The sequence below is a fragment of the Rattus norvegicus genome, chromosome 2 (assembly GCF_036323735.1).
Source record: "Rattus norvegicus strain BN/NHsdMcwi chromosome 2, GRCr8, whole genome shotgun sequence".
Taxonomy (NCBI): Eukaryota; Metazoa; Chordata; class Mammalia; order Rodentia; family Muridae; genus Rattus; species Rattus norvegicus.
The window spans coordinates 152194663-152220011 of NC_086020.1; the positions used below are offsets into that span (position 1 = coordinate 152194663).

The window sequence follows — 25349 nt, forward strand, 5'->3', positions numbered from 1 at the left end:
AAGGAATGGGTTAGGTCCAGAGGCCCAGCTCACGAGTGCGAGTTCTGAGATGTGCTGACAAAGGAAGCAGAGCGAGGCAGAGGCGTTGGAATGCAAGTGTTGCTCGTTCTGGACAAAACCTCATTTCAGAAAACAGTCGTGATCCTTTGCTCTTATCCCTTTCAGAAGCACCCCCCACCTCCACAGGCCCAGTTCCATAACTAGAGACCTATTTATTGTGATGACTCAAAAACTCAAAGGAAATTAAGGAAGCACACAGGTTTTAAGACTGCTAAATCTAAGGCAAAATTTTATGACCAAAAAAAAAGTGTTTTTCATGCAGCTGTCTATTTATGGAAATTTGAAGATAAATCAATTTCAGAAGGAAAGCATGGATACCCAGTTTAACACAAAACCACTCCACTAAACTGAAAACATGGAAAACCCTATACCGGTCTCCTTTCTATAACTTAGACTTTGGTGCATTGGTCTCTTTATTCCCCTGGGGTACCATTAGAGGCCTATGGTGCCCAGTCTCCCCCACCCCACCCCCACCCACTACACACATACATTAGTAAGGAAGCAGGGTTCTTTCTCCGGACTGGCATTCATACCATAAACTATTAGGGAGGGTTTTAAGGGCTGAATGTCCTTTCACTCTAGCACACCTGGGAAGAGAGTGAATGTTTTGATTTTCCAGTGTTCTCTTAGGTGACTTTGACTCTCATTTAAGTGAATGTAGGAAGTGTTTGTCTTTGTCCAGCATGCTTCCCTTCCCCTGGGCAGTACTGAGCCGTTTTCTGGATCCTTGTTCTCCTCTAGCTATGTAATTAGAAGTGTCCATGTGTCTGGTCTTGCTTTTCCAGGTCCCAAACACTTGGTCAAGAGGCTAATATCTGGCTGAAGCTAAGTCGGTTGTGGCACCCCCAACTCCTAGTCTTAGTGATGATGTAAAAAGACCAGCATATAACTCAAAGTGTGCCAAGGAAAGTCACTAAGTTACCTAGGTTGGTCTTGAACCTGTGATCCCCGCAACTCGGCCTCTTCCTTACTTGTCCCGTACCAACATTTCTAACAGCTCTACTGTTTTGTTGTTTGAACAAATTTATTTCACATTTTAATATTTTCTGTTTTTCTTTCTCTTGTTCTTACTGTTTCAACATGGTCTTATTAGCCCAGACTGGCTTCTACTTTGCTGTGACCTTGGACTTCTGATCTTTCTGTACTGATATGGATGACTCAAATGACCCACTTGCTACACGATGGTCAGCTGTATGTGCTGTTGAAGATCACTCAATCCCAGGGCTTCTGAATGCTGGACAAGAACCGAGCTACAGGTCCGGCCTGTAGTATCTCCAGATACTACATATATAAAGCTATATAGATATACTCCAGATCAAAAGCTTTATAAATGCGACTGCGATGGACACTGAGTAACCCTTCCTGTAACTTCTCGGAGTTTCTTCCATCAGAATTGGGTGGCTGATCTCACAGAAGAGCCTTGTGGAATTGATCTGAATCCATTCCTGGACTTGGGAAGCCTAACAGGTACTTGGGAATAGAGAGGATAGACATGAGGGTAAAGAGGTCTTGGTTCTGGAACAAAGGGGCAATGGTAGATCAAATGTCTATATCAACAGTTTTGAACTTTTCAAAATTTTAAAATCCTTAAAAAGTAAAAAAAAAAAGTCTAAATTCTTTAACAGCAATGTTTGAGAGTGTTAGTTGCTCCAGACCCTGATGATTTGGGCTACTACACCATATTAATAACACGTTTGATAAACTGATAATAATTATTGATAATTTGTACCAGTAGTTCCTAGCATATGCTTATGGTGCTATACCTATGTTCCTTTACGGGACAGAATTTTATGTGGCTCAGGATGGCTTTGAACTGACTGTGTAGCTGGGAATGATACTGAACTTCTGGTCCTCTTGCCTCCACTCCAAAGTGCTGGTATTACAGGTATGAGCCAACACATGGCTGTGTGTGATGTTGGGAGTTGAACCCTGGACCTCAGGCATGCTAGGCAAGCACTCTTCTCACCTGAGCTACAACCCCAGACCACAAGTTAGTGGACAGCATTAAGTCTTTAGCAGAGACATACAACATCAGGAAAATGACCTCATTTCCTGTAAATTCAGTAGCTACCTAAAATCAAATGTACAGACACATACTTCATTCTATAAGGGGAAAACAGAATCATTCCCACCAGGAACACATCAAAATAATGTGAATTAAGGTAGCTATGGACATCTCGGAAAGGTTTCTTTTTTATTTGTTGTTCTTTCGACAGCATCTTACTATGCAGTACAGGGTGGCTTACAACTCAAGATCATCCTGCCTCCTGATCCCAAGTGTCAGAACTGCAGGGTGCTCTACCACTGCCAACGATGAAAAGGTTTAGTTTTTTTTTTTTTGTTATTTTGTTTTTATGCATAAGGAAAGTTACTGATTTTTGGTTTAGGGTTTTAAAAAATCCATTTTAAAATTGCTTATATGCGTCTCTCTTTGTGCATTTCTATATGCACACAATTAAAGGTGCCCTTGGAGTCCAGAAGAGGTTATGAGATCCTCTGGGTTTGAAGTGACAGGTGATGGTCACCTGGCCTAAGCGGGCGCTAGGAACTGAAAGAGAGTCCTCTGCAAGAGCAGTATGTCATCTGAGTCATCTCTCCAGTCCTCCATGTTCAGCTTCTTGAACTATCTAATATTTAGGAGGTGTATTGTAGGCCTGATTGGGATCCTATGAATTTAATAAAAGGAATTTGAGTTAATTGGATGATGCCATATTTCTGAGTATCAAATTTACTATGGGTGTTAAGTTGCTGCCACTAGCCCTTTATACCTTTTTCTTCTAAAAAATATATGGATGTATCAAATATTGAATTATATTGACACACTACATTCTTTAAATGAAGCTCTTACCAGTGGCGAGCAGTCCAAAGGCTGTACATTTACAGCCATAAAACATCTTGCTGTAGTGGGTGTCTTTTTAAAAAAAAGATTTATTTATTTTTATTCTACGGGCATTGGTGTTTTACCTGTATGCTCATCTATGTGAGGGTGTCAAGTATCCTTGAGCCGGAGTTACACAAAGTTGTGAGCTCTATGTTGGTACTGGAATTGAACCTAGGGTTCACCTGAACTGAACCTCTGGAGGAGGAGACAGGGTTCTGAACTGCTGGGCCATCTCCCCAGCCCCTGTAGTGGTGTCTTAATTCTCACATTGGAGACTATAGTTATCATTTGAGGATCTAACTTGTCTTACTGGAAATATGTTCAATAATTAAAGTCTAAGACTCAAGCAAATTCAAATTTGTTCCACGATTTGTTCCTGCACAAATTACAAAGCCTTGGAAGTTCTTGAGAGCTGCCATCCAAACTCCATGACCTTTATTGTATCACATACTCAAGTTATATTGCAGTCATGGGATGAATAAAAAGATACAGAGCTCAAGCCTAAAAATAGTACTGTGTGGTCTTGCTCATTTCCAGACCACAGCTTTTTGGGGTTCAGTATGCAAAGCGGCTCTATAAGGCGACCTGCAGCTTTAACTGTAAAAGCACGGTAGAGGTAAGTGTGTTGGGGCGTGTAAAACAGTGGGTTTTGTAGCTAACCTCTTTTGAAAGCTAGAAGCTGTATGGGAAACATCATGAGGAAAGCAAGTTTGAGACATGTGTCTCTAATCCACAGTAGGCTAATGTCCCAGGAGGGCTGGATGTCTGGCAAAGACAACTAAGGCAACATGTGAGGCCCAGGTGCCTCCACTTACTCACACTGATCCAGTGCACATCTGTGTTCACATGACGGGCCATGCCCTTGGCCACTTCTATCATTTGGGTGAAAGTCAACAGTAAGGCCTGACAGAGTTACGTTTGGAAGGGATCTCAAGTGAACGGGGCATTGTGTATGGAGTGCCTGGCAAACAGAACCCAATAAATGTTGGCATTTTAAAAATTGTGCACTCACATTGGATGAAACCCAGAAAGAGCAATGAAAGCAGCAGTTGTTTCCAACCTGGGAGGCCCTATTGCAACCATTTTATTCAAACTTTCAAGAGGACAGAGTTGTATTGTATTGTGGCTTGCAGGATGAAAATACTGTTGGACTTGTGTGTAATTTTATCATGCTACCTTTGTCCCATCTCGCATTGACTTTAAAATCAGCCATCTTGGGTGGACTTCCTGCTGGTTTTAGCAGACTTATAAACAAAGTACCTATTTTCCTATACTACTTTTCATAGGGGCATGGAAAGGAGGGAGGTGGCATGAGACAAGTGCCCCAAATGGCTGGCACAAATGACTGTTCCGTGTGATAAGGAGTTTTTGGAGATCCCTATGGTAGCAAACACATGGAGGTTCTTATAAACTGTGAGAGGTCTACAGGCCATGTGGAAAACTGAATCTCATCCACATACAGACACCCTCTAAACTAGGAGGGCACCCCCCACCTCCTGGGTGGTCACAATGACAAATAACAATAAAGGGTCATAAAGAAGTTAAAAGGAATTTAATTTTTAATTTTTCTTTCTTTATATGGTGGCTTATCTTTAAAAGTCACAGTGAAAGGTGAAAAAGCTGACTGACCAGTATAGCTCAAGAGTAAAGCACTTGCCTAGCACACGTAGGCTCTCGATTCATTCTGAAACATCACACCCACACCCACACCCACACACACACCCTACAATGGGAATATTTTAATTTCGGTTATAGAATAGGCAGTAATGGGATGGGAAAAGAAGGATGGGAAAAGAGGGGAAGAAACTGCAATCAATAGATAATCAAGAAAAAAATGTCAACACAGGACAGTTTTTGGAGCTGTCGTTTTTTGGTTTTTTTTTTTTAAATAAGTTTTTTCAGTACTTTCCAGTCATATTTCGACCTGTGCTAACCTGCTAACTTTTTTTTTTAAAGAAACTTTATCTACTTTTTTCATTTTGAAGGATTTAGATTTTTTTTGATATTGTATTTTAATTACAACATATATCTCTCCCCACTCTCCCCCAAATCCATGGCCTCTTTTTTCTCTATTCTTCTCTCATACATCCCAACTGTATCTTCCTTGCCCTCTACTCCTCCAGGCCCCTGCCCCCAATCTCCCCTCTCCCCCAGATTCACTGCTCCTCCATTTTTCTTCAGGAAAGTCCAAGCCTTCTAGTAATATTCACTAAACACGGCATAACAAGATGCAATCGGACTAGGCACAAATTCACATGGGGCACCCCTACAGAAAGTCTGGCTTGTGGCTAATCAGCAATGAGATTTAGGTTTGAGGGGCAGTTATAGTGGCAAGGAAAATGGACTCAGGGTGATGTGTAATGAGTAGGCATAGATGAAAGTGAATTACAGCGTTTCCACGGTATTTTACCCCACTTTCAGACGGGTGCCTTCCCTTTTAGATATAAATGCTCAGTAAGGAATATTATCGCCAAAACTGTAGTTATGTGCTCTATAACAGTATTTTTGGTTAATAACAGACCAGTACACTGGCTATACAATTTCTAATATCCAGTGATGTTAAAGTTATGGTAACATTTTGTGCAATGCATAACTCAAGTGTTTGTGGTGATGCTGTCGGAAGCCTTCTGTTTCTAGCACACTGGTATGTATTCAATATGGCACATAATAATAGTTACACAATAGTAAGTAACTGTTGTTTCTGTATTAACTATACCTTTCATGACTTAGGGAAGTATTCACTATTTTCATGTGGCTATTTTCAAACTAGGTATCAACCAGCAGCTTCAATAGTTCTGGCACTATTTTGAACCACTTTTTCACCCTCCTCTCTTCAGTGTCTTTTCTTTCTATTCATGCAAATTATTCTTTAACAGTAATTACTGTCTTTTCTGCAAAGAAACTGTTTTCTTTAGTTCCTGGAGTATCAGCACTTTAGACCGCAGATAATCCTGAAAAAGGAGCAGACTACGAAGAAGACACTAATCATACTAGTGGCCTGTGTTAGTCACCAAGCATCATCTCATCCTGCTTGCTTGTCTCGTAGTAGGTCATCAATATTTGTTTTATGAATAAAGTATGAATAAAGGTAAGTCGTCAGTGCGTAAAAACCTGAGGCCTTCCACAATTTGAGTGTTCAATAGCACGTCTCATTAACAGTTCATGAGCTAAACCTTTCATCTTGACTTTCGGAATAGAATGAAATTCTACGCAAGCCTTCCCCAGTCAATCTGCCCTCGCGGCAATGGCTGAGGATGTGCTGTCATTCCATTTAAAAGCATCTTTTTCCTCCTCTTGAGAGCAATGATTGCCCCTGCAGTAGACCACACTGCCCCCCACTTCCGCTGCCTGTCGTCCCCACGGGTTCCAGACCTCAACCCGGTCCGTCACAGAACCGCGCGTAAATCCGCCCTCTCCTCCGACCCCCGCCGCCTTCGCCAGCTTCCGTCTAGCTCGCTTTTGGGACAAGTGATGCAAAGGAGCTCTGCTTCCGCGTCGGCGACGGCGTGGGCAGTGACGTCACTGCGCTCTGACGTCAGGACAACGTGCAGTGCGGTCGCCCGGGAGACCGGGGAAGCCGTTTTACACCCAGCGGAGTCCCGGGCTAGGTGAGGGTCATGGCCTTTCTCAGTTCTCAGAGGACCAGGCCGGCAGGGACTTTGTTCCGGGGCTAAGGCCAGCCGCGCGGGACGGCGGGGCAGCGGGGGCGGGGAGGAGGAAGGCAGGGCGGCCTCTCGGTGCCTCGGGCGAGGCCTGGGCCGGCGCGGTCGAGTCGGGCAGTTAGTTTCCTGCAGTCGCGGGGCGTGACCTCCCGCTCTCCTGCCCCTGACCTGCCCTCTTGTGAATCACGGCCCGGGAATGGTACTAGAGGAAGGGCCTGGAAGCAGAACCGGAGTTAATGACCGGGCGTGACACCGGTGTAAGAGTCGGAAATGAACCACCAAGGACGTTTCGGCATTTAAGAACACACACGTCTATCTCGTGACCAGTGTCACAGAGAAGGTTCGTAAACTTGCACGCAGCAGCGGCCACGTACTACTGTACTTTTGCCAAGGACAGTTTCCACATATATACTGGGAAGGACCGAAAGGAACTTGTTTAGTAAAGTAATGAATGGGCAAATTAAAAATCACAAGTTTTCTCCTGCTAAAGAGCAAACAGCCCCACAGTTCTTGAAAAGCAGAATTATCTGCGAATTCCACAGTTCTTTTCATGGGTAGTCACATCTTTGTAAAGACCCAATTCTAAAAGACTTAGAAGCCATTTCTTTAAAATACAGGCATAACAAAAATAAACGTTAAAGAAAGTAGTGCCCTTGTAGTCAGTCACCTCGGGAATTTAAGGTGCCTACCTCTTGTAACCATCATGCATTGCTTATCAGAAAAGCAGCGAGTTACTACAGTTCGTACTCACAGTTTACATGGGTTTACAATAAAATAATGTTAAAGACTTCTTTATACAGGGACAAGTTACAAATGTTCTTGGGATGAATCCAACGACTCTATCTTGGCTGCATGAAAAAAATGAGATCCCTAATTTTGTCACCATGTCTTCTGCCATGTGCATTAAAATCAGTTTCTTCTCCACCCCTGTGTCTTGGAGATCCTTCTAATTTACCAGGGTGCCATTTTTAATTTTTCTTTCATAACCAGAAGCCTTCTGATGATATAGTAATACATTAGAGTAGTCACAGTGAAAGGCATTAAATAATAAATATCCCACTGGTACCTTGAATTTATACGTTATTTAGGTCCATGCTTGCTAATACTTTTGTAGATGGTACTTTAAGAGGACATATGGTTGGTTATTTAAGGGGAAAATGGTTCTGTGGAGCCGACGATACTATCGTTTCCATTTACTAATGATGGCTTAACTGAAGGGAACAAGCCTTCTGGTTTCTCACCATGTGACTATGACAGTATCAGATTATGTACTTGGTCACTTGGACCCATGTCAACATCATTAACTCTACTCCCATAGTTAACATTACCAAGCACACACATTGTCTTGTGTTATATGTGGGAAGACAGCTCATTAGTTTTGTTTTAAACTGTAGCTTATTGAAATGAGGGATATTTTGGACTAACACAGGGTTGAGGAATCTCTCCTCCACCAATGATTGCATAGTTTATAAAAATAACATTGGCATTATTATTTTTTTTCCTTTAGTCTCTTGCCCTGACTTAACTCAATCTTAGGAAGCCTTTGCTGACTTCCTATCCCCCACCTAAAAGATAGATGGGTAGATAGGTCATTATGCTTTCTTGACTCTTATATTGCCTTTGTTTAGCAGTCATGGGCCTTAGACCACCTTTTTCTGCTGAGGAATCTGTTTCTGTCGCTTGAATCTGCTGCACCACTGGCTTTGACATCTACTCGTGTGTGTGTGTGTGTGTGTGTGTGTGTGTGTGTGTGTGTGTGTGTGTGAGTGTGTGAGCGCTCAAGCACTCGACATTTGGTATGTGTATTTATGTTCATGGCATACCAGTGTATACATGTTCATGTATGTGTGAACGGTTGATGCAGAATGTCTGAGTCACTCTCTACCTTACAGGGTCTCTCACCTGAATTCTGAACTGATCAATTCAGTGAGTCCAGCCACCCAGCTTGCTTCTAGGATCCCTGTCTCTGCCTCCCAAGGCTGGTATTTCTACATTTATGGGTTCTGGGATTACACTGACTTTACTTAGTCAAGGACTTTACTCAGTAAGCCATCTTTCTTAGTCTCTTTTACTCTTACCATGGACACATAGATAGACTCTTCATCGATAAGACTGGATTGGGTATTCTTGGTCCAATTAGAGAAAAATTTGAAGGAAGGAAATGATGTCTCTGTTGTCTGTAGTTTCATGAAAGTAATAAAAGTTTTATGTTGAATTGTTAGTATTAGAAAATGAAAATCTGTTAAAGTAAAATCTAGGTAAATTTACATAGATATCCACCACTGTTATCATTGGAATGCCGCCTTTGATATTTGGTGGCTCTTCAGTTCAGTGCCTGTAAATTGTAACTTAGTAACGCTGTGTTTTTTGTACTCTATTATGTAAACAAGCCTTGATGGCTCAAGTGTTTTTCCCTTATCCTGCTGACTATATTATATTTGGTATTGGTTTCTATAGTTTTTCAGAAAAATGTTACTTTACAATACTGAAATAAGTCTACTTAAAATCTTATAGTTACTCTGTTGCAAAACAAATAGTAAAGCACTATTAATTTTACTAGTAGTTTATAAATTTCTGAAAAATACAAAAGATGTATAAGTCAGTATATGTATATACATATATATGTATATATGTGTATATATATATATATATATATATATATATATATATAAAACTTCCTGTGTGAGTGGCTTAAAAACTCGCTAAGGAAACGTGAATTGCACCTTCAAAGGTGGCACTGGAGAAACAAGCATCTGTTGAAAGAGCTTATTGCCAGTTCGTCCCCAGACACTAAGAAAGTTTAAATCACTTGAATTCCCTTGTCATGCTCTGGATTCTGACTGTTGACATCAATGTTTTTAGCCTGTTTTTCTGCAGTGCTCTCTCAGTGCGATTAGAGGAGTCATGGATCGTCACATTCCCATGCACGCCTTACCCAAAGAAATCCAACAGGTACGACGTTGCATTATACAAGTGTAACCTTAGGAGCGTCTCAGCAGTTAGAGCATTCTAAAGTACAGGAGAGTGAACTAGAAAACCACCTCAGAACCAGGATGAATCTGAGGTGGGAGAAGGAGTAACCACACTGTAACTTTCACTGCACAGAATATGTAGTAAGACGGATGCAGAATCCCACTTTACAATTTAACTGGCTTTGGAGTCCTAGTGGAAGCAGGTCCTAGAAATGTTCATGTTTATAACTTTTTGTGGTTTTTTTTTACATAATTCATTTTCACAGACTTTAATTCCCATCAGTCACTGTCTGCCAGGTGCTGCTTTATTGTGTTTTGTTTTAGATAGAATGTAATTGTGTAGCATTGTCTGGCTTAGAACTCACTGCATAGACCATGCATGTCTGGAATTCACAGAAATCTGCCACTCTTTGCCTCCTGAGAGCTGGGATTAAAGGTGAGCACCACCATATGGTTTAGAGATGGTTTTAATCAGTTACCAATCCATTTTGTCCTTTGTTCTTCCCAGATGGAAATTGTGGGTACGCAAGGAGATGCTTTTCCAGGATTCCTTAGTTTGTTGAGCGTTAACAGCAGGCAGGTGGCAACAAAAGCATTAGCACTCTACACTATTCAGCTCTGAGGAAGGCCTCAGGTAGAAGGGGCCTTGCTTTGGAAGTATTAGAACTCCTATACAGGCTTAGAGCACCAGGACCCTTAGCTTCACAAGTATTTCAGCTCTTGTGTGGACCTAGGGAGTTGGGATTCCTAAGCCCTTGGTGGTAACAGTTTTAAAACATCTAGCCCTGGAGACTGCCTGAGGACCCCTGGCTCTAAAGACACTCTACTTTCTGGACCTCTTAGTGCCAGGGCCTACAGTTTCTTTCACTGGTCCCCCACAGACTTCCGTTCTTCAGCTCTCTGGACTTCGAGGGTTCCTCTCGTTAGATTATTCAGTTAGCTCTTGTTGCTGTGGCCACTGTTTGAGGTGTTACTGTCCATTTGGGAGGCCGTTGCGACTGGACTTTTGCTGCTTCTGTGGGCACACACACAGTTTAGTGGCTCCACGTCCTTTAGAGCTGCCACTCTGCAGCTTCACAGCTGGGACTGCTGACTGCCCAGCTCCACTCTTGCTTCAGTTGTCAAGGGGCTGGCTGCACTGCTACTTCTGGGTCTCAGTGTGCTGGCCTCTCAGCCATGCCTGTGGCCCCGACTGCTGCAGAGGCTGAGCAGCCTGTGTTATCAAATGTGGGCAAGAAGTCACACAGGGAAGAGGCCTTCTCCTGAACACAGTGTTGCAAAACAAGGGAGGAAACACATCCCTCCTAGTGAGTGTACAGCCATGTAGCCAGAGAAAAGGTGTTTGCAGGAACCACAGCCAGCCTCCCATGCACCCAACAAGACAATGCCCCCTTTGTACCTGTCCCTAACAGTCACCTAGAACACCAATGGAAAATGATCTCCCAATCTGGCCTGGGCAGAAATAGTTGCAGGGTCCACTGGAGTTTACTTAGGCCTGAAATAGCAGAAACTGTGATACAAACGATTTCAAACAGTGCTGGCTGTGGCTGCATCTTCAGGTGCCAGAGCAGGCAGCTGTGATCACTGTGTCATTTGCTCAGGGCCTCTCAGAAGTGTTCAAAATGGCAGAGGCTGGCCTAGAATAGTGTAGCTGGCTATCTGACTGAACATCCTTTTAACTCAAGGCAGCCAGGGCAGCAAGGGAATATCCAACTGCTACATCTAGAGAATCAAATGACCATATCCCCAGCAGCTTTGCTTATTTATAAGACAACATACATTTTAAAAGAAGAACTTACTATTAACACTGGTACTGATTCCAATAGTACTTCAGTAATACTTAATGCCTGCATAACATCCCAAGGAGAAGTAGATTCCATTTCTCTCAATTTAACATTGAAAATATGGTGTGTGTGTGTGTGTGTGTGTGTGTGTGTGTCTGTCTGTCTGTCTGTCTGTCTGTCTGTCTGTCTGGACCACAGCATTTGGAGGTCAGAGGATGACTGGTGGGAACTGATTCTCTTCTACCATGTGGGTCCTGGACCTTAAACTCAAGTTGTCAGGCTTGCCCATGAGTATCTTTTACTTGCTGAGTCATCTTGCCAGCTTTGATTTTATATTTATAATTTGTTTACTCTAGTTAACAAGCAATTTACAGCTTTTATATTACCTTCTTCCATACTAATTTACATCTGTTTTCAGGTAAAGGTATTTCTTCTATATTTAGTTTTTTAATCCATACATTATCGATATAATAACTAAAAAGTACCTCTTTAAAAAGTGACATAAATTGTGAGTTACAACCTTACGCTTTAACTGTTCCTGTTGATATAGCTTCTGTAGCAAATCTATCAACTTCCCCTACCCTTTATCCTGCTAAGAATTGAATGTAGGATCTCAATGTGTCTGTAATTAAGCTGCATCCTCAGCCTTACAGTCAGTTCTTTATTAATAATAATTCATCACTCTAAACTGGAAACTGGTCAGTTCTCAGGGGTGCTTTTGCCAGTGTGTGCTGCTTGTGGATGGCCTGTTAACATTAGTCATGGCATTGACTTGACATGGTGCTGCTTGCTGCCTACCTTCCAGATTTATGGAAACTTTAAAGGAAGTGTAGTTACCAGAAGAGATCCTTTAAATCACCCCATGTCTTTCTCTTTACCTGTGAAGTTCACCGTAAAATGCTAAGCATATAGGAAGCTCAACTATGCTGTTGCTTCAGAAATGGTACTTCCATGGGTCTGAAAAAATTCAGTGTCTTCACATCTGAACTGGGTTCCATGCATGAGATAGCTTGGCTGTCATAGAGGTTAAAAGAAACAGTAAAACAAAACAAAATACGAAAAGCAAAAAGCCCATATCTCACATCCTAATCACTTGTCAGGAAAAAATTAAGTAACATTAAGAGTCTCTAAGACAGTGTTATGATTTAAGTTCCATGGAAGGCAGTGTCCAGGAGACCAGAGAAGTTGTCCAGCTGGTACAGGCACTAGCTGCCAAGCCTGATGCTCTCAGCTGGATCCCTGGGACCCATGATAGAAACAGAAGTGGCTGCTGTGCACCATCCTTTTGAGAATGAACCCCTGGATACTGGGATCATCAAAGGGGAGTTTGTGCAGAAGGTATGACTCTAGAGTTGGTTCCTGAAAGCTGAGCTTTTCAATGGACTTAGAGTTGCTATGATGGTTTGTATATGCTTGGCCCAGGAAGTGGCAATATTAGGAGGCGTGGCCTTGTTAGAGTAGGTGTGTCAATGTGGGTGTGGTTTAAGACCCGCTAGCTTCCTGGAGGTCATTCTTCCACCAGCAGCCTTCAGATGAAGATGTAGAATTCTCAGCTTTGCTTGCACCATGCCTGCCTGGATGCTGCCACGCTCCTACCTTAATGATAATGGACTGAACCTTTGAACCTGTAAGCCAGCCTCAATTAAATGTTGTCCTTTATAAGACTTGCTTTGGTCATGGTGTCTGTTCCCAGCAGTAAAACCCTAACTAAGACAGTCTCACAGTGCTGTTGTCATGTGGAGGTAAGGATGGCAGGTGCTGTCCTGTCACTGCAGAGAAAGGGGACAGCAGGAGAGAGTCAGCTGTTTAAACCCAGGACAAGGATACTAGTTATAGCCTTGTCCTGCCCAGTGTGTGGAAGTTAAAGTCTAACTTTGTACTTTTTCTCAGACCTAAGTTAAATATACTTATTAAAAAATACTTTTATGGCCATTAATGTCTGGCAGTTTGACTATAAAGCAGCCAAAACATATATATGTGGATATCCCCAAACTTAGGAAGTCTTTAAAAATAAGCATTTATCTTTCAAAACTTGGCCTGTGTGTTATCTGCACTGTCCACATTAACTTAATTACCTAATGCCCAGCTTGCATTATTCTGTATAGAATCATACTAAATATTTGAATATGCATATTGATCCCTGATCTGAAAAGGCAAAATGCTTCAAAAGCTGGAAGAATTCAATGCTTATATTATGCTATAGATGTAAATTTTATACGAGGAATCTGTTTCATGCACACGTTTATTAAGATGAATAGGACCATATTTAGGCTAGGTGTTTAACATAGGTAAAACATGAATGAAGATTGTATTTAGACTTGGGTTTTAGCTCAGGGATTTTGTTTTATATATGCATTTATTCCAAAGTCTGAGAAAATCTAAAATCGGAACCACTTGTATTTATAAGCAATTTATGTAAGGGATAATTATCATGAATAATTTGTAATGATAATAGTGACAATTCAAATTAGAATCAATTCTTTTTTTAAGATGGAGAAAAGGCTTAGGAAATGCACTCTACTTTTTTGGGAGGAAGAAAGACTGGAGGTGGATGAATCAGTGTCAGTGTATAGCAACTGCGATGTCTTTCAAAGCCCTTTTTTTTCATTCTTTCTTGTCTCTTAACTTTTGTATTACTTTATAGGCTGGTTCTTCTTCCTAAAGATGCCCCTGCTGTGTTTCTTTATTTTCCTTTTCTGTGTATGGGCAAGGAGGGCTTCTGCAGAAATCAGAGCAGAGAGGTGAGAGAGGCCTTTCTTCTTTCTCTCTGTACTTTTGCTGTGTGATATGATAATGGATGTCCAATGCATTAAAATGTGAAAATGGCTGCGCTTCACTGTGCCGTTAATGGCAAAGGGAGCAGTAGTGGAGACATGGCAGTTGGAGGAAACTAAAAAGGAGGTGAGAGAGGAGGCCATCAAAGGAAAGAATGGAGAAGAATGATGGGTAATAAGCTGAAGTGAGAGTCTATTGCCCGCTCAGAGGCAAAGATTAAGTCGCCTTTCTTTGATCTCATCTCCTCAGGGAATCTTAGGGAAGAAGAAATAAGATAATCTTTGACTTGCATTTTCTGGTTCTTTTTGCTTTTTATCATAGTTTCTGGCTGAGCACACAGCACTTTTCAGACTTCCATCCCAGAAGTGACAAAGAACGCACAGGAGGCCCATGGGGCGAATATGTCCCTGTCGTCTTCTGCTGGACCCTGCATTTCACTTCTGTGTGTACTTAGCACCATCTCCGAGTCTGTTCCCTCTCCGGGCTGAGCAGATTCCTCCTGTCTCTGGCTTCAGATAACCAGCAGTGGTTCGTCCAGTCTTCTGCAAGGAGAATGCGGCCCAGCTCTGCATTCTTCCCCGCTTACAGCTTAAATTGAAAACAGCTCTTAGAGATCAGCAAAGTCGTAACTGCATCGCCTCCTCTCCTACGTGTCCACTCACTGTAGAGACTTATGTCCTCCTGTTAGAAAAACAAATTTCTTTTGCGGTTTTTGCTAGGGGATATGCATAGGTCAAAAAGAACAGCAACAAAGTAGTGGAAAGTCAGTTCCCACAGGCAAAGTTAATCCCTTGTTTTTAAAATGGTGACAAAATGAAGACGTTAGCCGATTTTAGCTTCAGGAGATCTTGATTACCACCCAACACAAAGTAAAGTGAGCAGGGTTGTTTATTTTGCAAGACAGAAGTGTCTGTGAGGGCTGGAGAGCACGCTGTTCCTTCCGGGTAACAAGCCTTCTCCAGCACTAACGGCTCGTTTTGTCCTTCTTCAGTAAAGTAATTTTAGTACTTTGGAACTTTGAAATTTATTCAGAATAACAGTTTTATATTTCCAAGCACAGGTTGTCACTGCCAGAGAAAATAAATTTAATTTTTCAGGTCATTTTGGGCCACTGTGGCTAGGTTCAGATTTTGTATTGAGTTAGAGCAGAGAAGAAAAGAAAGTGGTCTTAGAAATGTTAGATTGAGCATTCTGGAAAGTGGTGTGTGTGTTTGTGTATTTGTGTATGTATATATGTATGTATGTATATATGTATGTATGTGTGTATGTATATATATATATATATATATATATATATATATATATATATATATATATATATATATGCATGCTATGTTGTAAAGCACTGGCAGTTTTGACACCTTATGATGAAAGCTGTGTAATTTATGGAAACATTTACTTAATGTTGTGATGCAAAGTACTTCATTAGTAAAAATATTTTGAAAACAAACCATCTTGAAAATTTTTCATGTTTCTATTTGTGGTTAAAAAGTCCTTTTCCTGGCTGGCTATAGAAGGTTATAGAGGTTCTTGAGTTTCTAGTAGAAAAAGAGCTATTAGAGGAAGTAGGCCTTACCCTCATGTGTAGGTGGTCAGAACGTGGCATGCATAATTTTTATAGCACAAATCCATCAGTTATTTACTTATTTATTGCTCAATAAAATGTCTTTATATTGATCTGGTATTTTAACTTAAAACAGATTTATTTATTTTTATGATTCAAAAATTAAACTTACATGCAATTTTTTTTTCTTTCTTTTTTTTTTTTTGGTTCTTTTTTTTGGAGCTGGGGACCAAACCCGGGGCCTTGTGCTTCCTAGGTAAGCACTCTACCACTGAGCTAAATCCCCAGCCCGCATGCAATTTTAAGAAGTAATATGGAGAGGTTTTATGGGATAACATTTGGCAGACTAAAGGGTGGTATTATAACCAGAAGATTGACAGTTGGTGCAATCAGTTCAGAGCAGTGATTCCTCACACTGTCTTTTAAAACTGTACCCACCTTAACTTTCCTGTTTCTCCTCCCTCCATGCCATGACTCATACTATTGATTTGCTCTTCAACAATTTTGTTATTTTAAGAATTTTACATAATGTACATCACATAATGTGCATTTTAGGTGTTATTTACTCGGCAATATTTCAGAGTTTATATTGAGTTTCCTCGTTTTTAATTAATTTGTTTGTTTGTTTTTTGTTTTTTAAGACAGAGTTTCTTGAAGAGTAGCCATAGTTGTCCTGGAACTCACACAGATTCACCTGCCTCTGCCTCCTGAGTGCTGGGATTAAAGACATCTTCTTTTCCTTCTCTTCTACATAGCTTTCTGATCCTTGAGGGGAAGGATTTGATGAGGATACCCCATTTAGGACTGATTGCAAGATTTCACACACTCTGCTCACTATCTGGGTGTGGGTATATATTAGGCCCATTTACTGTGGGAGGAAGCATCTCTGATGATGGCTGAGTGAGACACTGATCCATGGGTATAGCAGAATGTTGTTAGGGATAATTTCATTGTTGTTTTCCTTTAGCTGAACAGTAATATTTGGTTTTCTCCTAAGTCCATGGCTTATCAAGGTCCATGCAGTTCTAGGTGTGGGTTCCATCTTATATAGTGGGCCTTATATCCAATCAGATAGGGTTGGCTATTTCCATAGTGTTTGTGCCACCATCATCACACCAGTGTATTATGTGGACAGATCATCACTGTAGATGCAGGATTTGTAGCTGGACTGGTGTTCACCTTTCTTCTCTGCTGTCATGCACAATACCTTCTAGTATCGTGAACACTAGTTACTAGTGTTTATAGCTCTAGTTAGGGACCAGCAGAAAGATGGATCCTGTTTCTTAACCCAGTCTGTCAGTGTGTGACTTTTTATTGGGAAATTAAAGCTATTAATGTTGAGAGTTATCAGTGAGCAGTGTTTATTGATTCCTGTTACTTTGTTGTACAGTATAGGTTCCACCCCATCCCCATTTTGGTTTGCTGATCTTAGATGGGATCTAACAGAGATACCCACACCCAGATAATGTACAGAGAGTGAGAAACCGTGCAATCAGCCCTAAATGGGACATCTTCATCAAGTAGTTAACTTCTTAAGATTGAAGATTTTTGTCTGCTGCTTTTTGTCTATAGAGTCAGATTGCTAAATAGATACTGCTTCAATTTGATTTTATTGTGGAACTGCTTCTTTTTTATCTATCTAGTTAGCTACCAATGATAGTTTATTTAGGTATAGTAGTCTCGGCTGGTATCTATGGTCTCTTAGATTTTGTTGAATATCCATATAGGCTTTTCTGGCCTTTAAAGTCTCCATTGAATAGACTGTTATCCTAACACTTTTGTATGTTACTTGTAGCTTTTAATATTCTTCTTTTGTTCTATATGTTTAGTGTCTTGTTTATTATGTATCATGGGTAATTTCTTTTCTGGTTCTATTTGTTTGTTTTCTGTATAATTGTACTATCATAGGCATCATCTTCTTTAGGTTAGAGACATTTCTTCAATGATTTTGTTGAGAATATTTTCTGTGCCTTTGACCTGGGTTTTTCCTCCTTTCTATATTCTTTTATTTGTAGATTTGGCCTTTTATATGACCTAGATTTCTTGGATGTTTTGTGCCTGGATTTTAATCAGTCGATCAATTAATTTTTTAATTTCAGATTTAACATTGTCTTTGGCTGAGGTGTCCATTTTGGTACCTTGTCTTTAATGCCTTAGATTCCCTCTTCCATGTTTTGTTGGGAAGTGGAGGTATACTGAGACAATGAGATACTGCAAATAGGTTGTAGGAAGGGAGAGAGTTGTCTGCAGAGACAGGGATGAAAGGGCTAAGGGACTCTGGGCCTGAACCAAGGAGAAGGGGCATCTGTGAGCTGGTTATCCTCATCAGGGTGAGGATGAGAATGGATGGTAAAGAAGGAGAGGAAGGATAGTGGGACTCACCTACCCCAGTTCCTGCCAAGTGGGACCTTGAGGGATCCTGTGGAGAGTGTTTCTAGGTCTCAGGAGCTGATGAAAAGTGGTATGGGGAAGTAGGAGAGCTGAGTCCTCTGTGAAGTCCCTAGGGCATGGAGGTGGGAGAGACTCCAGCAAGCAATCTGTTCAGGGCTGGGATGAACTAATGGAGGTTCCCTACCCAAGTCTGGGTCCAGTGTGTCAGCCGGAGATCCTAAGGAGACAGTGTTTCTAGGTATATTCTATTTTAACAACTTCTGAGTCAAACCCAGGAGCACAGCATATCTTTCTAATTCCCATATAGCTCAAGATAGCTATGAATGTAGCCCAACAGAAAACTGTAAACTTACTTAAAATGTTATGAAAATTTTCCATTTTTTTTCTTTGTAAGTCAGTTGTGCATTTCTCAAACATGAACTTTGAAGACCACTTTGTATCACAGTGTCAAAGATTGGATATCCGTGGTAGCGCTTCATTTTATTCAGTCAGCATGTTGTGGTTTTCATCATGTGAATCCTATCCATGTTTTGAATAACATTTGATATGTGTGGCTCCACCTTACTCTGCTAGTCCTTCCAGCACTGTGTTGAATAAAGGCAACGAGAATGGACAGCTTTGTCTTCTCCCGGCCTAAGGGACAAGCACTCAGGCTTTTACCACCACCACCACCACCACCACCACCAACTATAATTATGTTGTGAGGTCCTTTTATACATACTATGCTATGAAATCAATTATAAACTTGACTTCATAAAGAAGAGTGATCGCAATTGTTTTAAGAAGTGGCCGGCTGGTTTGTCTGGCTAATGGTTGTAAAGGCCCACTGTCTTATCCCAAATTTTCTGCCAATTTGGCCGAAATTTACTATAAACCTGTTATTTTTGATGAAGGCATTAACATTTTAATTTGGTTTATTTATTGTGTTTCATGGCAGCTGTGCTTGTGCCATGGTATATGTGAGGCTAAAAGGGCAGCGGTCAGTAGTTGGCTCTTCCCTTCTACCATGTGGTCCTGGGAATCAAACTCAGACCTTCAGGCTCTGCAACAGGCACCTGGGCAGACATTTTAATATACAAAATATCTGAAAAATGTTAATGCTTTATACTGTGTATACCTTTGTGTAAAGTTTGTTTCTTTTCTCTATACAAGCAAAAAGAAAAGGGCCAGTGAATATGTAGATTTAACTGAATAAAGGGAAAGGAGGCCAAGCTTTTGGAGCAGGGAATGCCCCCATCGGGCAGCAGGAGGCTTTAGGTGCTTTTGTAGTTAAGTATGGTCAGGAACACTGACAAAGGTTTAAGCTTAATTTACTTTTTAAAGGCTATCATGATTTTTTATTAAATAACTATAATTTTTGGAGTGCAAACACTACATTTCAGGAGGTCGTGTGCAGTGTCTGTCTTAAGTGGTTCTGTTTCTGTTCAGTGGCCTCCACTTGTTAATGCTTCCTCCAGCAGACGAGGCGGGGACTTCCTGGTAATGATGGCCCTTAGTCAGCAATGACAGCTGTTATTTGACTCTGAAAATACAATGATAGAACACTGAGTTAGAAGAAGGACGACACACCAACAGACACCTGACTTCACTGCGATCCAAAATTACAGTAGCAATACCTCTTCAGCCTCAGAAAAGTGTCCCAAGCAATTAGTTCACATAGACACTAAGAATTGAAAAAGTTATCTTTTATGTTCCAGTTTTGCCTATAGAAAATATCTATAATTGAACAAAACTGAGAATCTGTGTGCCATATATGTATTTAGTAGATAATTCAGAAATCCTGGTTATGCTCGGCCCAGTCTGGAGACCATTGTTTTAGGTCTATTATTATTTTATTATTTTGCTTCCAGATCACAGTGACTATCATATTTTTCCTTGATGAACATTTAGAAAATCTCAAAAAATGCACTACCTTACTTAGTTTAGCTTTTCATCTCTTGATTTTTATGATGAATGCTATTTATTTTAAATACCTTTTACAATGTGAAGTTTCTATGATTTTTGTTTCATACAACCAGCTACAAATCTACTTTCCCTATCAAGAATTTTCTTTAGAGTAAGGATAGAGCAGTTTCTAGGAGTAGGAAAAAGTTTGTGACAAATGGACAAAATTTCATAATAAAATCTCTTAGAGTAAGCAATAGAATACTCTAATTAATGAGAAGGGATCAAAACTCAACATGAGCAAAGGGACTTCAAGGCAATACCCATCTGTCCTGAATGTGCTCAGGTTTCTTGACTGGGTAGGTGAGCTTCCCAAGGGCTCATAGTGTCCTGAATGGGATTGCAGTCACTTGTTATCTCTGAGGACTGCTGAGAGGGTAATATGCAAATGTTGTTCCATGAATGAAATGCTATTAGATAACTCCAGACAAGGCTTTAGAGTATATTATTAAAGTGTGGCTTTCAAAAGTTAGGGTTATTATTTTATTCATTCATTCATTCATTATTTTTTATTTATTTATTTATTTATTTATTTATTTATTTTAGATGGTGTCACAGTGGATAGCCCTGGCTAATCTGGGAACTTAGTATACAGAGTAGGATGGCGTAAACTTATGGAGAACCACCACTTGTGCCTCTTGATTGTTGGGATTAAAGGCCTGAACCATTATACCCAGACTAAGGCATATTAGTGAAGGCCGTAATCCTTGGACTAATTTTATATTCACTAAGAGATAGCACACGAGCCTTGCTATTTCACTTAATGTTTTCTTCATTATACTACTTTATGTGTATTTATGTGCACTACAATACATGTACAGAGAACAACCTGTAGGGGCTGGCTCTTGCCTTCCATCGTGTGGATGCAGGGATTAACTTGAGGTGGTGGGGCTTGGCAGTAAATCTTTACATGTTGTACTATGTTGCCCATTTCTATTTCAGTTCCTTTTAAAAAAGATTTAAAATTGTATGCATATACAATTTATATATAAATATGCATTGCATTTATTCCTGACTCCCATAGAGGTGAGAGGAGGGCCTTGGATCCCCTTGAACTAGAGTTACAGATTGCTATGGGTCACCCTTTAGATGCTGAGAACTGAACCCAGGTCCTTGCAAGAGCAGCAAGTACTTTTACCTTCCGAGGTATCTCACCAGCCCTCCTCTCATTTTTGTGGCTGTGGTTACTAGCTCTAAAAACTATGTTAGGCGTAGAATACATGAACTTTTAGGAAGATGGCTGATAAAGTTTGCCTTACTGTTATTAAAGTAGCTATGAGTAACTTTAACATTTTTCTTTATTATACTACTTTATGTGTATTTATGTGCACTATTAGGCTATTTGCACAAGTAATTAGCAGTCCCATAATGAGATGTACGGGGAACAGTATTTAGTAAGTAGAATTAGTACCAACTAAGGTGTGTGAAGTTCCAGCCTGAACACATATTGAACATATATTTTATATGTGTGTGTGTGTGTGGGGTTGTGTGTGTATGTATGTATACACACATACATATATATATATAATTTATGTACACATACACATGTGTGACACATGCTGCTTTACATGCAAATATTCCAGTGTAGATTGTATAAGCTATATACTTACAATGATGTTTGTGGTTCTGTCCTTGCATCTGAAAGCAAGCACTCAAAGCAAAGAATGGGAAATACTGGTTTCAAGGGATAGGTAGGGTAAAGGAAAAAAGTATAAAACGACTGGGCAAAGATCCTGAAGTGTTAGTAGGACATTCAGCTGTCAAGAGGGACGGAAGTGGGGAACTGGAAACATCAGCTGTAGGACATAAGCTTTTCCCACTAGGCTTTCTGTCTTCAGAGCCATAATGTCTTACACTCCGCTTCTCTGTGTGTTTCATCCCAGTAATGTGGCTAATTCTGCACCACACACAGGATGCTTTACCCTTTGGGTTGCTAAGAACTCCTAATTGCCCAGCTCTTCTATACTTTCAAAACTAGTTTGCTTATTCCTGTCTAGAGGTCGGTTCTTTTGTATCCAGTACCTACCTTGAGGCTGTCAGTCACCCATGGGTAGGAGGAGAGGTAGACTAAGTCATATTACTAAATAGCAATGTATAGATAAATGCATTAATTAACATGATAGTATAACATAAAATTGCTGAAGTACAGAAGAGTGGTGCAGACGCAGGTTCTACCAGAGAGTATTGCTAATACTGTGTCTAGCATGCTTGAGTCTTTTCTTGTTCTGTTCCCTAATAGCAGCCACATCGAGCCATTCAGTTCTAGACATTATGGTGGGAAACACATAGAACAAGTTCAGAGAAAGCTAGGGTGAGACAGAGACTGGAAAGCTTGTTATCTGGGAAGGAACTGGGGTGTTTATCTGAGGAAGAGAAAACATGACATGTTCCTGATAACTCGTAGAAGAAACATGCAGTCTTTAGATCTTAGAATGAACTCTGTGTGTGGGACCAGGTTGTTTTGTATTGTTACTGAGGATTGTTGGTGTTGTGAGGAGTGATGGGATGAACACAAGAGGATTTCCTGGGAGGCAGAACTGGCAGAAAATGAGATAGGCTGCATTGGAAAGGGGTTTCTCATCCTTTGGAATGTCAGCATAGAGGTTGAGCAATATGTCTCAGTTAAAGTAGACCCAAAGGAGCATGTCTAAAGCTTAAACCAAGTCATTAATGATTTCTTTGAAACCTATTTTTATAAATCTATACATTTAGTATCAGTGGCAGGGGATTGACATAATTATTCACACATTGTATTCAGGCCTTTGATTTGAAATTGCTAACGTTTAAGTAAGATACTTATTTTATAACATTCGTTACTCACTTGTTCCAAGTGATACTTCTGCAAAGGGGTTGATAAGTAGATATGCTATAACATAGTCACAGGAGCACCATCCACCTCCTTGTACTTTAACACGGACACTGTCTACCTCTTTGTGCTATAACAGTTACAGGGACATTTTCTACCACATCAAGGAAGGCTGTCTTAAGAAACACTTTGACCACATGTGGTGTGTAGCCTTCAAACCTAGTATTGGAGACAATAGGTAGAAGGATAGGGGGTTGGAGGCCATGGTGGACCAGTCACCAAATTCCAAATTCCTTTGGTGCCCTAGAGCTCTCTTAACCTTTATGAAAAGCTAATCAAATATAGGCCACCAAGGACTATTTATTCTTAAGACAAAATAAGGGTCTTTTTCCTGGTTTGCTTTTCACTGCCTTCGTGTTGACCAGAGCCACACATACTTTGTCTGAAGGACATGAGAATCCATATACTCATGGTAGGAAAGTACAATATGGCACATAAATACGTAAGTATTGCTTTTTATAAAGACTTGGGTTCAGTTTTAACATTCTCACCTTTTAGCTGGCCGTGGAACTGCAGGATTCTCAAGTTTTAACCTATAAAATGAGTAAAAGTTCAAAATGCTTTTCCTTTTGTAGGTTTGGACAGAATATTAAATTCTATAAAAGTCATAATATAGAGAAACTGAGTAAGAGCACAGAGTTCATTTGGTTCAGTACCATAATTTTATAAATGAGTAAAATAAGATTAAAAAGTCCGAGGTGTCTAGAGCAGTGGCTCTCAGCCTTCCTAATGCTGTGACCTTTACTGCAGTTCTTCTTGCTGAGGTGACCCTCAACCATAAAAGTGTTTTCATTGCTATTCACAGCTGTACTTTTGCTACTGTTATGAATTGTGATGTAAATATCTGATACGTGGGATATCTGATATGCCACTGCTGTGAAAGGGTCATTTGACTCCTCAAGGGTGTCGTGACCGCAGGTTGAGAAGTGCTGATGTAGCCGGTCACAGTGTAGTTGACAGCAGACGCCCATGGGTTCCTATGATACTAGAGACGCCCATGGGTCCTGTGATACTAGAGATAGAACTCAGAACTAAGGCATAAGGGTGTTCTCAACATTTTAGTTTTACTTTGTGAAAGATATTTCAAGAGCAACTATTTCTTGGCTATACCATAGAGAAATCATTTCTTTGAGAAACTCTTTTCCCGCCCTAAGATTTTGTGTTGGTTTTGCACTTCTTACCCAGCTGTAAGAGCATCTTTATGTCAATCCCAGCGGCATAGCACACAATGGATTTTCTTTGTCTCCACAGCATGGTTGCATAACAACTTTGGTTGGACTTTATCTTTCACAATTAAAAACACAGATTTCAATAAACACATGTTCTGTTTCCTAGATGTCTCCTGAAGAAACAGTTTGTAAATACTGTGGCGTCAGCTACCTAATTCTACATGAATTTAAGGCTATGGAAGAAAAACTGAAAGCGGTGCAAGAAGAATTGAAATTTTATCAAGGAAGTATAGAACGAGAAAAGAGACTTCAAGAAAAGCTGCAGTCTCTTAGCCAGGAGTTTGAAAAGTATAAAACTGACAGCGAATCCAAGAAGGAAAGGTCGGCCTATGTTTCCTGTCTCTTACTTAGTTTCAAAGCAAACAGTAGATTTGGGTGGCGTGGTGGGAGCCAGTAATTCCAGCAGTCAGGGGCCTGGGCAGAAGCACTGAGAATTCCAGGACAGCGATATATTTCTCTCTATCCTTTGCTGTGCCTTTGTTTACCTTTATTATAAGTAAATTTCTGCTATATTTGTAGCTTAGTATCTTTTGATAGGTATTTAACAATAAAATAGTGTGTTCTGTGATTTTGCCACTTAAACGTATACACTGGGATCATTGCTCACCCAACATTAATGCACACACCTCGCTCTTTTCTGGGGAAGTGTTTTTGTTAATTTTTATTTTATAGATGTATCATTATTTATCATTTCACTTTTTCATATCAATAATATTTCTATTTATTATTATAGGTACCATTTATACTTATGTGCCTTTAAACATATATTTTCCCCTAGAACAAATTCTCAGAAATAAAAATAACAAAAGTAAATTTCAGTTTACATTTTTGATGATTATTAAACCAAAATGTCCTTTGAGAAGACAGCATTAATCACGTTTGACTAAGTATTTAGGAATAGTCTATCTTTTATACCTTTTAAATATTAACATCCTTCTTTTAGTCTCCTACATGAAAAAGAATGTTTCCTTCTGGATATTTAGTTTATATTTCATTTTTGTTAATGGAGAGTTCTTTAAATGTGGAGATTGGATATATTTCTTCCTTTTTTTTGATTACCTGCACACATAAAGTGTCCAATTTTCCACTGGGTCATGTGTTTATAGGAGTTTTATTGTTTTGAGGCATGGTCTCACATAGCAAAGGTTGAGCTTGAACTTCTAATTCTCCTGCCTCTACTTTCCAGTGCTGGCGTGTGTCCCACAGCAGGTTTATGTGGTG

General features: G+C 40.2%; 1 protein-coding gene across 10 annotated transcripts in view; it reads left to right on the forward strand.

Annotated features, from left to right (window-relative positions):
* Nucleotides 1-340: 340 nt before the first annotated feature.
* The window catches only part of Lekr1 (leucine, glutamate and lysine rich 1), a 181387-nt gene continuing 156378 nt past the window's right edge, over nucleotides 341-25349 (forward strand). For 5 of the 10 annotated variants that reach the window (XM_017590967.3, XM_039102618.2, XM_039102620.2 and 2 more), the window contains exons 1-2: nucleotides 341-6549; nucleotides 9466-9555. In XM_017590967.3, the coding sequence (XP_017446456.1) occupies nucleotides 6245-6549; nucleotides 9466-9555 (395 nt within the window). In that variant the 5' untranslated portion in view covers nucleotides 341-6244. Of the gene's footprint in view, nucleotides 6944-9465; nucleotides 9556-24234; nucleotides 24450-25349 lie in introns of all 10 variants that reach the window. The other 5 variants (XM_006232472.5, XM_006232473.3, NM_001115029.2 and 2 more) reach the window with 5 other exon arrangements.